The 13518-nt window shown below is 39.6% G+C and overlaps 1 protein-coding gene across 1 annotated transcript in view; it reads left to right on the top strand.

The window, feature by feature from the left end:
* The window catches only part of Zfx (zinc finger protein X-linked), a 37829-nt gene extending 30458 nt beyond the window's left edge, over positions 1–7371 (top strand). The window contains exons 4-8 of the mRNA XM_059250279.1: positions 585–734; positions 1099–1242; positions 1615–1758; positions 2425–2565; positions 3325–7371. Of these exons, the coding sequence (XP_059106262.1) occupies positions 585–734; positions 1099–1242; positions 1615–1758; positions 2425–2565; positions 3325–4508 (1763 nt within the window). The 3' untranslated portion in view covers positions 4509–7371. The remainder of the gene's footprint in view (positions 1–584; positions 735–1098; positions 1243–1614; positions 1759–2424; positions 2566–3324) is intronic.
* The last annotated feature ends 6147 nt before the right edge of the window (positions 7372–13518 follow it).

Raw genomic sequence — 13518 nt, 5'->3', positions numbered from 1 at the left:
GAATTAGAATTTGTATTCCCCATCTCATTGAGGTATACTTTTCTGGCAGTCATGCTTTCTTTTTTTTTTCTTCTTTCTTTTTTTTTTTTTGAGACAGGGTTTCTCTGTGTAGCTTTGCGGCTTTATTTTTAAGTGTATTATTCTGATGAAAATAGATCACATCAAATGATATTCAAGAATAGTAACCATGAAGGAGTGCTTACAAAATATTCATATGAGGACTATGCTTTTTCATTTTACTACTAGAATATTATTTAAAGGTCTTCGCCTGAGATATTCAAAGATTATTTTAAATGTAGGAGTGCTTTTACTTGTGGTTTAGCAAAGGCTAAATATATCTTTTTACTTAGAGTTTCTATGCTACCAGGCATATTTCTGTGACTAATCTGGTTTTAGTATCTGATTTCAGTTTTAAAAGTCTCTAGAAGTGTGTTTACTGAACCTTCTACTTGTCTAGGTTAAAATCACCCAATTTTATGTAATGAATCAAGTTAAAGAGACTGTTAAGAGGATTCTCAAAAACAGTAACTTTCTATTTAAGCATTTTCTATTATTACTTGAGATGTATTTTTCTCCTTGTTTAGTGGATGATGCTGGCAAAATAGAACATGATGGTTCATCTGGACTGACCATGGACACGGAACCTGAAATTGATCCTTGTAAAGTGGATGGCACTTGCCCTGAAGTCATCAAGGTGTACATTTTTAAAGCTGATCCTGGAGAAGATGACTTAGGTGAGAGGGAAGCCTTAGCATCTTTTTGTTGTTGTTTTTGAGACAGGGTTTCTCTGTGTAACAGCTCTGGCTATCCTGGAACTCAGTTTGTATTTGTAGACCAGGCTGGCCTCGAACTCAAGAGATCCGTCTCCTAAGTGCTGGAATTAAAGACGTGTGTCACCACTGCTAGCCTTAGCATCTTACACATCCTGATCAGTGCTTCAGCCTAATTGTTTTTGGGTTATTTAGATTGAGAAGATGTGAAGTTTTTTCTGAAGATAAAATAATTTTAACATAGTAACTGAAAAATATGTTTTAAAAAAGGAAGAAGTGGAAATGAAATTTTAAAATAAATTATTGGAGCTGCTGTTTTTCTTGATAGGTGGAACTGTAGACATTGTGGAAAGTGAGCCTGAGAATGATCATGGAGTTGAACTACTTGATCCAAACAATAGTATTCGTGTTCCCAGGGAAAAGATGGTTTATATGGCTGTTAATGACTCTCAGCAAGAAGATGAAGATATAAGTAAGTAGGTGGTCTTTCTGTGGGAGAAAATGTGTTTCTGAGTGTTTTCTCTGTCTCCTTTAAATGGTCGGTATTTGAAGGAAATAAGTAGCATTGTTTTAGAAATTATTATGTTGGCATGTTCTGAGGGAATTGTTACTGACCCATTATATATGTTTAGAATGTTTGTTACTTTAAAACTAAATGATGGTGAAAACCAAGAAATGAGTCATTCAGCAAGTGTTTGTTGAGTGTTTATCATACAAAAGCTGTGTTCTAGGTATGTAATGTTTGGACTTCTTCCCATTTGCATATTAGCTGAGTTCAAATAAAAGTATCTCTCCTATGATGTCTCTAAACCTGGTCAGGAAAGTTCATATATTTTCTACTTAGATGTTGCTGAAATTGCCGACGAAGTTTATATGGAAGTGATTGTTGGGGAGGATGATGCTGCAGCCGCAGCCGCAGTGCATGAACAACAAATAGAAGACAATGAAATGAAAACCTTCATGCCAATTGCATGGGCAGCTGCTTATGGTAAGTCACAGAGCAGCTCTTTAGACAGGAGTTTGTGATTGAAAACCAGTTTCTGTAGCCGGGCGGTGGTGGTGCATGCCTTTAATCCCAGCACTTGGGAGGCAGAGCCAAGCGGATCTCTGTGAGGTTGAAGCCAGCCTGGTCTACAGAGCGAGTTCCAGGACAGCTAGGGCTGTTATACAGAGAAACCCTGTCTTGAAAAACAAAAAAGAAAAACTGTTTTTGTGATTTTAGGTTTCAGAAATCTGAAATGCTATAAGGATTATTTGATTTAAACAAGAGTAGAGGAAGATTTTAAAGTGTACTTCTTGTCCTGACTTTTAACAGGCATTTCCTTTATGTGTAGGAAATACACTGTATGAAGTATACAGGCTTTCAGGCTGGAACTTTTCATCTTAACTGTATCAAGCTCATGACTTTAAAATCTTGGGAAACAGCATGGGAACCCATGGGGAAAATACTGATGTATGTTTTAGTGTTGGAAGCTAGGCATTTCCAATGGTCTTACTGTAATGAATGTGTTCATAAAATTCCATTACCTAGAGTGGGGTATTGCTGTCATTCATGAGTATCATGGCTTTTCATTGTTATAATTAATAAAGAATTCCTAATTCTTTTATAATTTATAATGCTGTATGATTTTGTTTTTTTAATACACATTGTTAGGTAATAATTCTGATGGAATTGAAAACCGGAATGGCACTGCAAGTGCCCTCTTGCACATAGATGAGTCTGCTGGCCTCGGCAGACTGGCTAAACAAAAACCAAAGAAAAGGAGAAGACCTGATTCCAGGCAGTACCAAACAGGTGAGGGCGTGCGAGTTCCACAGTGCAGCGTGCTCCGCAAGCTCTCAGGAAATGCTAGTGTGCATCCACAGGGGATTGATCGGGGTGGCGTCTTAGTGGCTAGATTACATGTAGCTTTTGTATATTGAATTTTAAAATATAATTTTCAGAATTCAGTGATATTCATGAATGATTTTCTTGATTAAAAAGGAATGGGAAATGGATCAAAGAAGGATGAAAAAAGTTAAAGCTTGAATTACATGAAAATGAAAGGCAACCATGTTGGCAAGTGTTAATTTTGGAAAAAAATAATGATTATTTCAGTATAAAAACAGGCATGATTTACAGAGCAGCAGGCTATGTACTTGAGTTTGTATGATGTAGCCCATTTCTTATATACCAATTTGCATATTAAGAATCTTATTGGTATATTTAAGCTCTATTATAAGTTAACATAAATTAATGTTTTTTAATAAAGCAGGCATTCTAATTTAAAAACTTGATATGAATAATTCCCTTTGGTTTCTAAATTTATAAGGGTTTGTCACTTTTCAATAGAAATTACATATTAATTGATTTTATTAAAATGGAAGAGGTTAGTGTAGACCAAATTCTTAGGATCAGATGGCTATATCTTGTAGATTGAAAATGACCAAAAAAAATGTGTAGCATATAGCCCAGATTAGGAGCCCCTGACTGTAGTGTTTAGAGCAAACCTTCAGACTTCTGAAGAACCCCAAACCAGCATGTTTGATCACTTCTGCTCCTTTACTTTCATAGCAATAATTATCGGCCCAGATGGACATCCCCTGACTGTCTACCCTTGCATGATTTGTGGAAAGAAGTTTAAATCGAGAGGTTTCTTGAAAAGGCACATGAAAAACCACCCTGAACACCTTGCCAAGAAGAAGTACCGCTGTACTGACTGTGACTACACTACCAACAAGAAGATAAGTTTACATAATCACCTGGAGAGCCACAAGCTGACCAGCAAGACAGAGAAGGCCATAGAATGTGATGAGTGTGGAAAGCATTTCTCTCACGCTGGGGCTTTGTTTACTCATAAAATGGTGCATAAAGAAAAAGGAGCCAACAAAATGCACAAGTGTAAATTCTGTGAATACGAAACAGCTGAACAAGGCTTATTGAATCGCCACCTTTTGGCAGTCCACAGCAAGAACTTTCCTCACATTTGTGTAGAGTGTGGCAAAGGTTTCCGCCACCCATCAGAGCTCAAAAAGCACATGCGAATCCATACTGGGGAGAAGCCCTATGAATGCCAGTACTGCGAATACAGGTCTGCAGACTCCTCTAACTTGAAAACACATGTAAAGACTAAGCATAGTAAAGAGATGCCGTTCAAGTGTGACGTTTGTCTTCTGACTTTCTCAGATACCAAAGAGGTGCAACAACATGCTCTTATCCATCAAGAGAGCAAAACACACCAGTGTTTGCATTGCGACCACAAGAGTTCGAACTCAAGTGATTTGAAGCGACACATAATTTCAGTTCACACAAAGGACTATCCTCATAAGTGTGACATGTGTGATAAAGGCTTTCACAGGCCATCAGAACTCAAGAAACATGTGGCTGCCCACAAGGGTAAAAAAATGCACCAGTGTAGACATTGTGACTTTAAGATTGCAGATCCATTTGTACTAAGTCGCCATATTCTCTCGGTTCATACAAAGGACCTTCCATTTAGGTGTAAGAGATGTAGAAAGGGATTTCGGCAACAGAGTGAGCTTAAAAAGCATATGAAGACGCACAGTGGCCGGAAAGTGTATCAGTGTGAGTACTGTGAATATAGCACTACAGATGCCTCAGGCTTTAAGCGGCACGTTATCTCCATTCATACGAAAGACTATCCTCACCGCTGTGAGTACTGCAAGAAAGGATTTCGAAGACCCTCGGAAAAGAACCAGCACATAATGCGACATCATAAAGAAGTTGGCCTGCCCTAACAGTAATCTTCACAGATGCTTGTAGAGAAACTGGCCTGGAAACAGAAAATTCATTGAAAAGCCAATCAGTCTTGTTCACATACAATACTGTATATTGATTTATGCTGTGTACAAATAGAATTACTGCTTCTAGTTGACTTTTTTTTTTTTTTTTTACATTTTGTTCAGTAGTGTGTTCTGAATTCCATTCAGTTTGTTTAATACATGGGAAAAAGCAGCAACAAGTTAGTTGCTTTTACTAAAGTACTCCCTGATTCTATACTGAAGTTTTCTATCTTAGAAGTTTTATATTTATTTTAAAATATTTACCTTGCTTACCTTGATGGTACTCTTCTAAGACCATTTAACTCACGGTAACTTTGCATTGGTAACTGAAAGTATTCATGTTGACTTATTTTTTTTTTCTCACAAATTTCTCACAATAAAATTGTCAGAGACATTGGAGCAGGAGGTTTTTTACGGTGAGGTCTCATGATCATAACATGGAAGTTGTTTACTTGTCTTGCTTAGTATTTGCAGGCCATATGACTATGAAAGTTTCCATATGAACTTTCGTGTCCCTGGCATTGCTGAGTAAAAGAACAGTGGCTGGGTTTGTGTTTACTTTTCTTTTTTTTTTTCTCCTTTTTAGTGGACAAAATATACTTTTTTCTTTAGATTATTTACCTCTTTTGTCAGTGTAGCAAACTTTTAGAAAACCTTGTTGGGAATTTTTGCTTGATCCTTGTTGTATTTTGATTATTCTGTCTGTGCTGCTTTGTCTTGGAATGGTTGTGTGCTACAAATGAAATTTAATTGAGGACTGCATTTTGGAATCTCCTAGGGGTAACTTGTGGCTCATAGGATCTTTTGCAACTTTATATATGTAAATGTACCCTGAATTATATATATCTATCTATATATACACATATATATGTAACATGTATCTGTGTGTATTGCTTATTTTACATACTTATACACACAACCCCCAGTAGTAGTTGCTTAAAATCTATAATGAAAAGTATTAAATTTACAGTAACGTGAAAGATCCAGGGATGCAAGAGAGAGCATTTTGTAAGTCTTGCTCTTCAGAGAGACTACTCAGGTGAAGAATTAGAAGGAAAATAAGGACACTAGTATTTTTAAAGAGTAAAGGTATTTTCTTTTAAATATCTTTGGTAATTGAAAAATAATTGAAAAAATAGAAGTTAAGATGTTTATAGCTACAATGTTTTCATACAGTTTCAACTCCATGCCTTTATATTTTTCTGAAAAGCTAATGGGTATCCAGACAGGAATCCCTTAGTTCTCTCTGAGAAGCTGGAGAGAGAGCTCTTGTCTGATTAAGCGAGAGGGACAGAAAGGGAGCGATGGCTCCATGGACCAGAGAACGGGTGCTAATAAGGACTTAGACTTGGCAAATTGAGCCTGCTCTCTTAGTTCTTAGTTAACCTGAAAAACTTAACACTCAGTTGTCTTGGATTGCTTGATAGAGACGTGGTCCAAGTGTGTGACCAGGCCGAGGCCTCACTTGGATCCTTACCAAGTCTTTCTTTCACAGTTTTGTTTTTGAGAGCTGGCGGTTTGTAACATCGGTTTGTAACATACAGGTCTGATCACTGAGGACATTTGTAAAAAGAAGTTGGATACTAAGATTTTGTTAAGATGTCTTTTGGAAAACAGTTTCTAGAGTCCCTGGAATTGGCCGTTGGCACACGGGTCTGGCACATCGTGGGGAGACCTAGAAGTTTTCTTCCCACTCGATAGCTGCCTTGCCGCCTCATTATGGTGCTCCATCCCTTTCGTGCCGTTAGGTTTTTACCTTTCATCTTTCTCTTAGTCATCAATATTTGTATTCAAAGTTCTATTTTTGGGGTTAGATGTCTTGACTATTTGGTGTTTGGCAAACCTCTGAAGTGCTAGATTGATTTAGTCTAGTTCTAAATCAAGTTCTTAAGGCTGGTAGGAACTCCATCCTCAATGCCAGTCAAAGCCAAGGCATAGATTCCCTAGCCTTTCCATCCAATAGGGAATTCTTTTGCCTTTGTAGCCTCCGCAACGTGCTTTAAAAAATGCATCACAACTATGATTTGATTTATTGCCCTGTTATTCTTGAAAGCTCTGTCTTTTTTTGTGAGAACTTTTAAAATCTACTTTATTATTTTCCCCAGAAGTAATGTAAAACACCTAACATTGAAATTTATAAAATTTAAAAATAATCTACAATCAGTACAGAAAATACAAATGATTGGATCATTTAACATATTTTTTTAATAAACTGAAAGATAAGGAACACAACACTTTACACTTTACACACTTTATATTTCTCTTTACATAATCTGGAACCATACACAGTTCTTTTCTTTTTAAAGCACAATATTGAAGCCTTTAAAAGGTATTTAAGGGTTTGGTCAAGTGAATATAAAATGTGTTTGTCTGTATAAAGAGAAAATGAAGTAGTCACTGATATGTACTGACATTAGTTACAACCTAGTTTTAATTCTTAAAACAATTTTGATTAGCAAAGCTAAAAAAACAAAAAAAGGATGTTTCAGTTAAATGTTTTAAAGAGGTACAGATTTTTACAAGGACATAATATAAGTTATTGTTCTGTAGAAATATCCTATTAAATATTGTATGTCCCTCCCTCTGTATACTTTGTAAAAAAAGTAAAATACATAAAAAGAAAATCATATAGGGGATGTGTGACATTATTGTAATTGTGTACTTGAGAATAACGTGCAAAAATAAAAATCAGAATATTTTCCTGTTAACGAATGTTCAGTCTATTTGATACCAGTACTAAGTTAATGCTTTTTCTTAAGAAAGAAAATGTACAGTTTTTGTAAACCTAATAAACATCAAAAGCAGTGGATTATTTTCATCCCCCTATTTCTTAATTCCTTTTATGCAGCAGTGGAATGCAAAATGCTTGATTGCTTTGAATTTTGTGACTTGGATGCAAATACTGATATTTCAGTCCTGTGAATTTGCAAGTAACATTACAGAGAAGTTAAGAGGTGATTGGTGAGTCCTTTGATGAGCATGTCCTTGAAATTAATTTTTTTCTTTTATCTTTGTAAATGATTTGTTTTATTAGCATCTCTGATTCCTGTTATAAATTTCCTGCGCATAATGTGGGTTTTGAAAGCACTTAAAATTTGTTTTATTATCAATTCTCAACACATTTAGTCTAAGGAGACTATCACTATTCAGAAGCCCTACCTTTGAGCTACCCATTTGTGCCCAGGTTGGAGGCCTCTAGTAGATCCCGACATACTGGAGGATGGTCACTGCAGTAGTGAAAATTGCAAGTTGGGTAAAAGTTGTCAGGAGTCATGAGAGAGATTTGCAGCACTTTTGATTTTAACAGTGAGATTCTGTAATATAGAACCAGCGTTGGCCTAAGAAATGAAATAACAAATAACCAAAACTTGAGGTAAATGTCCAACAGAGTGGTGGACATCACAGTCGGAGTCCTAAGTCTGACAAAGCCAGGACTTGCTTCTAAAATGTGATCCCACCAATTCTGCTAAGATAAGCGGCCCTATTGTCGCTGGGGATCTTGCTATTCATTTCCTGTAAAGTCCTAGATTTGTGTAAGGAAAAGCAGGATCAGTGAGTATCTTAAAGAACATCGATGTCAGAGTAATGCCTGGCAGCGTGGCAATCTGGGACTTGGTTAAAGATGCAGATGCTCTGCCCTCTTCCAGTCCCCAGTGAACTGGGACAAGGCGTGAGCCCCAGCAGCCTGTGTTTGAGGAAGCTCCCCCAGTGATTGTGTTGCATGCTCAAGTTTAGTGAAAGTGATCTTAGAGCACTTGAGGAACCTAAAGATGACTTGGTGTGACATTTTGTGTAGTCAGGAAGCTCACACGCAAGCTAGAGATGGCACAGTGAGAGTAAATTAGAATCCAGAGACTTTTGCTTTATCCTTTCTGTAAAAGTCTGAGCCGATCAATCACTAAGTATATCCTGCAGTGCACATCTGAATAGCTTGCACCTCCTACTCTTACATAGCCCCCCAATGTTGCATTCCTCAAAGGTAGGAAGACTTGATAAGTAAAGAGAAGGACTGAAAATTGTGTGTTCGTGTGTGTGTTTAATTGGCCCAGAGTTACTAAAGTAATTCATATTAAAAAGGACGTTTTGCTGCATTTTACAGCTTTTTAGGAGGTCAAAATTAAGTTTGCCCTATGAATTTTGTTTTATCTTTTGTTTCATGTATATATTGTTTGCCTTTTTCATAAATAATTCTTGGATTTGTTATATATTGTTCCTGTTATTTTTGACATCTTTGCTATTGTAAATAAATTCCTATTTTGTTTTAAGTTACCCTAGTGGAGTGTTGGCTATAGACAAGGCATACATGGATACTTGTGCACACATCCCACACATGCACACAGAAATGAGACTTGGATCACATCCCCATCTTGTTACAAGCCCGATGTGCTGTAACCCCCTCACTTTAGCACTTTTTACCACCAAGGGAACCACTGTTGCTTTAAAGCACAGCCCCTGCAACTACTTGGATTTTATTTGGCTAGACTGGCTGGCCATCAAACCCCAGGGGTGCTCCTGACTCTGCCTCCCCCTTGCTGAGATTCCAGGCATGTGTCCTCACGTGACTTTGCCGTTGGCTGTGGAGATTGAGTTCCTGTCCTTGTGCATGCACAGCAAGCACTTCCCCGGCAGCCATCTCCCTGTCCTACTCGGAGTTTGAGAGTGTTTTCTGACCGCCAGTTGAGGGCACAAATCAAGAATCCTTTGCTTTGGCTTGGTTTTCCCTGTCCAGTTCCCTCTCATGTTAACCTGGCTTGCTGGTATTGGAAAACACAAAGAATTTGGCACTAGTGACGTGCTGATACTGGAAGGCCACTAGGATACCTTGCTATCAAGGCCCTTTGTATGAGTTCTAGATGGCATACCGCTGTCTGGATTGCCACCGAAGTATCAGAACACTTTGGCTAAGATTACATAGCAGTGAACTCGACTTGTGTAATTATTTGCTTGCTAAGAGGAGGCAGTTTGATTGCTTCATGTTTCTGTTTGACTTAATGCAGAGTCCATTTAGCAGGGATACATGTTGAAGTTTTGGAGGGTCTCTTACATCTGTCCTCCCTTCTTGAGTTCTGATCATGTTGGACATGCACAAGAAACCACATGTTAGGCTGGAGAACATTGCTCTAAGCACACACTTGGTGCTCTTCCAGATGACGACCTGAGTTCAGTTCCCAGCACCCATGTCGAGCAGCTGTAATTCTAGCTCCAAGGGATCTGACACCTGTTTCTGCCCTCCAAGGGCACCTGCACGTAACATGGCATACACTCACACAGGTACGCATGCGCGTTGTCAGTATAGTAATGTTGAATCAGGAGACTCGGAGGCTGCAATGTGGTTCCTTCCAAATTCCACGCAGTGGAAGCCCTGTCTGCAACCAGTCACTTGGAGGAATGGAGCCCACCCTCTGCTCTGAGTCACAAAGACTGACTTGTCTCCTGCAGAGCATGCTCTAGCCACCCTGACTGGGGCCTGGAAAGATGGAGAAAGGGTCCCCTTGTGCCAGCCTAGGTTGTCCTCTGGCACTAACACATGAGTAACTGCGAGGCTTTCCCTTTCGGCCTTGTATGTTGGTGTCCATTCTTGATTTTCACTGCCTCTAAGGCAGGGTTTGTGACATGTCAGAAGGTTTAGTGACTATTTCTCCCAAGCAGCATATTTTGGTAGTTCTTCAGAAGTTGCGTTTTGAGAGAGGGACTTAATACATAGCCTAGGTTGGCTTCAATTTAAACACAATTTTATTTGATTTTATTGGTGGCCATGTTTGCACACACCACGTTGTGTATGTGGAGATTAGAGGACAACTTTAAGGAGTTGGTTCTTTTCCACCTTGTGGGTTCCAGGGATCAAACTTGAGAGTCGTCAGGCCTGACAGCAAGTACCTTTATCCACTGAGCCATCTAGCTGGCCCAAGGTTGTCTTCAAATTTAAGAACATCCTACCTCTGCCTCCTGAGCGCTGGGATTACAGGCATACAATACAGTTCTTGGCAGAAAAATAATTATGAAGGACAAATTTAGAGCTGAGGATTTATCTTAGCAGTAGAGCACTGGACTAACATGGGCAAGGTCCTGAGTTCAATCTCTAGCAACACACACACACACACACACGAAAAATAAGATGGAAATGAAAGCACACGCCTTTAATCTCAATTTGGAGGCTAGACTGTGATTACCCTGAAGTCTACAAAACCAGTGTGTGTGCGCGCGCGCGTGTGTGTGTGTGTGTGTGTGTATTATATATATATATAATATATATAATATATATATATTTTATATATATATATACCCTCTCTCCCTCCCTCCTTCCTCTCTCCCTTTCTTTTTTTTTTTTTTTTTTTGGTTTTTCGAGACAGGGTTTCTCTGTGTAGCTTTGCACCTTTCCTGGAACTCACTTGGTAGTCCAGGCTGGCCTCGAACTCACAGAGATCCGCCTGCCTCTGCCACCCGAGTGCTGGGATTAAAGGCGTGCGCCACCACTGCCCGGCCCTTTCTGTCTCTTATGACTCATTCACTATCTAGTTGGAGGATAACACTGAACTGACTCCCCGGCCTCCACCTTCTGAGTGCTGAAACTACAGATATGGAGCACACTCCCAGTTTTATGTAGTGCTGGGGATCAAACCCAGAGCTCCATCTCCATGTATGCTAGCTAGGCAAATACTTTACTGTCTATACCTACCTGTCAGCCCGTCCACCTTCTCTAGTGAAGAGATTTTTCTTTTCCAATTTTCGACTATAACATAAATCTCTTATCCAACTTGTAACCACAGCATTAGTTCTAGTTCATGTTCAATAACTTTTTTCCCTCCTCTCCCCTCTTCCTTTCTTCCCCTCCCTCTCCTTCCTTCCTTTCTGTCTGGAGATCGAATTTAAGGCCTCATCAGCCGAACTGAGGCTGAGTATAATGACTGAACTTATTCGGCCTCAACTTTCCAAGCGCTGAGAACACAGCTGTTTACCACCATGTTTGTCTTGAACTCTGGGTCTTGCCCATGTTCACTGGGTGCTGCATCACTGAACTGCATCCTTAAGGTCTTGCTATGTACCCAGACGAGACTTCAAACCACTGTAGTTCAAACTAGCCTTAAACTCTCAATCCCAAACGGGGCAGTGATGGTGGATGCTTTTAATCCCAGCACTTGGGAGGCAGAGGCAGATAGATCTCTGAGTTTGAGGCCAGCCTGATCTACAAAGCAAGTTCCAGGACAGCCAGGGCTACATATAGAAACCCTGTCTCAAAAAACAAAACCTCATTCCTCTTGCCTCAGCCTCCCAAATGCTGGGATTATAGATGTGTATTACCATGCCTGACAGATAGTGAAGGGTTTTTTGTTGTTGTTGTCAAGTGCATTTTTGAATTCACTCATTGCCTTTAGATAGTTATAAAGTGTACTCCTTTGGGGGGAAAATACAGAGCTATGTAACAAAAACAAAAATAACTTTGTCTCCTCAGCTCCATTACCTGGAACACAATTGTCCTGTAAAAAATAGCCATCGGTCCAGGTGGACAGCTCAACATGTACTAGGCTTGCCATCTAAGCCTAGTAACCTGAGTTCAACCCCCTGAACCCACAATTTCAAAAGCTGGATGCAGTGCCATGCACCTTTAACCCCAACTTTTACAGCAAAATGAGAGGCAGAGACAGGAGGACCCCCGACATACACCATGCAGCCCATGGGCCAGCTAGCCTGGATGATGTACACAGGACAGCAACACAGAGGCTGTCTCAGTGAGGTGGAAGGAGAGAACCACCAAAAAACTTGCCCTCTGATTCCAAATGCATGCCATGGTGCCGTGTTCATCCCCATCACACACGTGCACACACACACACAAGGTAGAAAATGCCTGTCAGATTTTTTCCAATTGAAAATGAGAGTAACCCTGGATGTGGTGGCACATAGCTCTATTCTAAACACTAGGGAGACGGGCAGGAGGATCAGGAGTCCAAGGTCAGTCTGGGCTGCCTAGGGAGTTTGAGGCCAGCGTGAGTTGCATGGGACCTCTCAAAATTTTTAAATGTTATTGGAGCAAATATTATACAATACAGAACAACTATTAAAAGAGCTTAATACCCCATCCCCCCCCCCCCCCCCCGCAAACTGGTTTCCTTGAGGGAATTGGAGTAAACAGCCTGTAGACTTTTCCTCCATGCACACACAAACCTGTACAAGACTGAATAACCAAAAAAAGAGGTTTTGTTGGTTTGGTTTGGTTTTTTTTTTTTTTGAGACAGTTTCTCTGTGTAGCTTTGGAGCCTTTCCTGGAACTCACTCTGTAGACCAGGCTGGCCTCGAACTCACATAGATCTACCTGGCTCTGCTCCCGAGTGCTGGGATTAAAGGTGTGCGCCACCACTGCCCGGCTAAGAGTTTTTTTAATTGCTTGATAATTTCATGCATATAATGTATTTTAATCAAATCTCCCTATTCTCTCCCCTCTGAATCCTTGTGTACTCCCCTACCACAATCCTCTCCAATTTCATATGCTGTTATTATTATTGTGTTTTGGACAAAGTCTTCTTGCTATATAGCATTGGCTGGACTGAAACTTGCTATGTAGACCAGTCTAGCCATGAATTTACAGAGATACACCTGCCTTTGTCTCCAGAGTGCTGGGATTAAAACTGTGCCACTGTACCTTGAAGTAACACAGATGAGTACCACTGCACCCTGTTAGTTCCAATTTTGTGACAAAAAATGAGATTATGCATCTTTACATATTACTTAATACCTTGTGTCCATTCTTCTGGGGCAGTAGGCCAGTCTTACTTTCATTCTCTTTAAAGCTGAATAACTTTCCATACATTAACTCTACCATAATTTAATCAACTAGTTCCCTTTTGATAGACATTTGTTTCCAGTTTTTCTTTTTTTCCCCTTGAAGAATGTTGAAACAAGTTGCGGAGATGACTTAGTAAGTAGCAGCATTTGCTGTGAAAGGAAGAGGACCCGAGTTCAGATTCCTATA

This window comes from Peromyscus eremicus, chromosome X (assembly GCF_949786415.1).
Source record: "Peromyscus eremicus chromosome X, PerEre_H2_v1, whole genome shotgun sequence".
NCBI classification, from domain to species: Eukaryota; Metazoa; Chordata; class Mammalia; order Rodentia; family Cricetidae; genus Peromyscus; species Peromyscus eremicus.
This window is presented reverse-complemented; position numbering and strand designations above follow the sequence as displayed.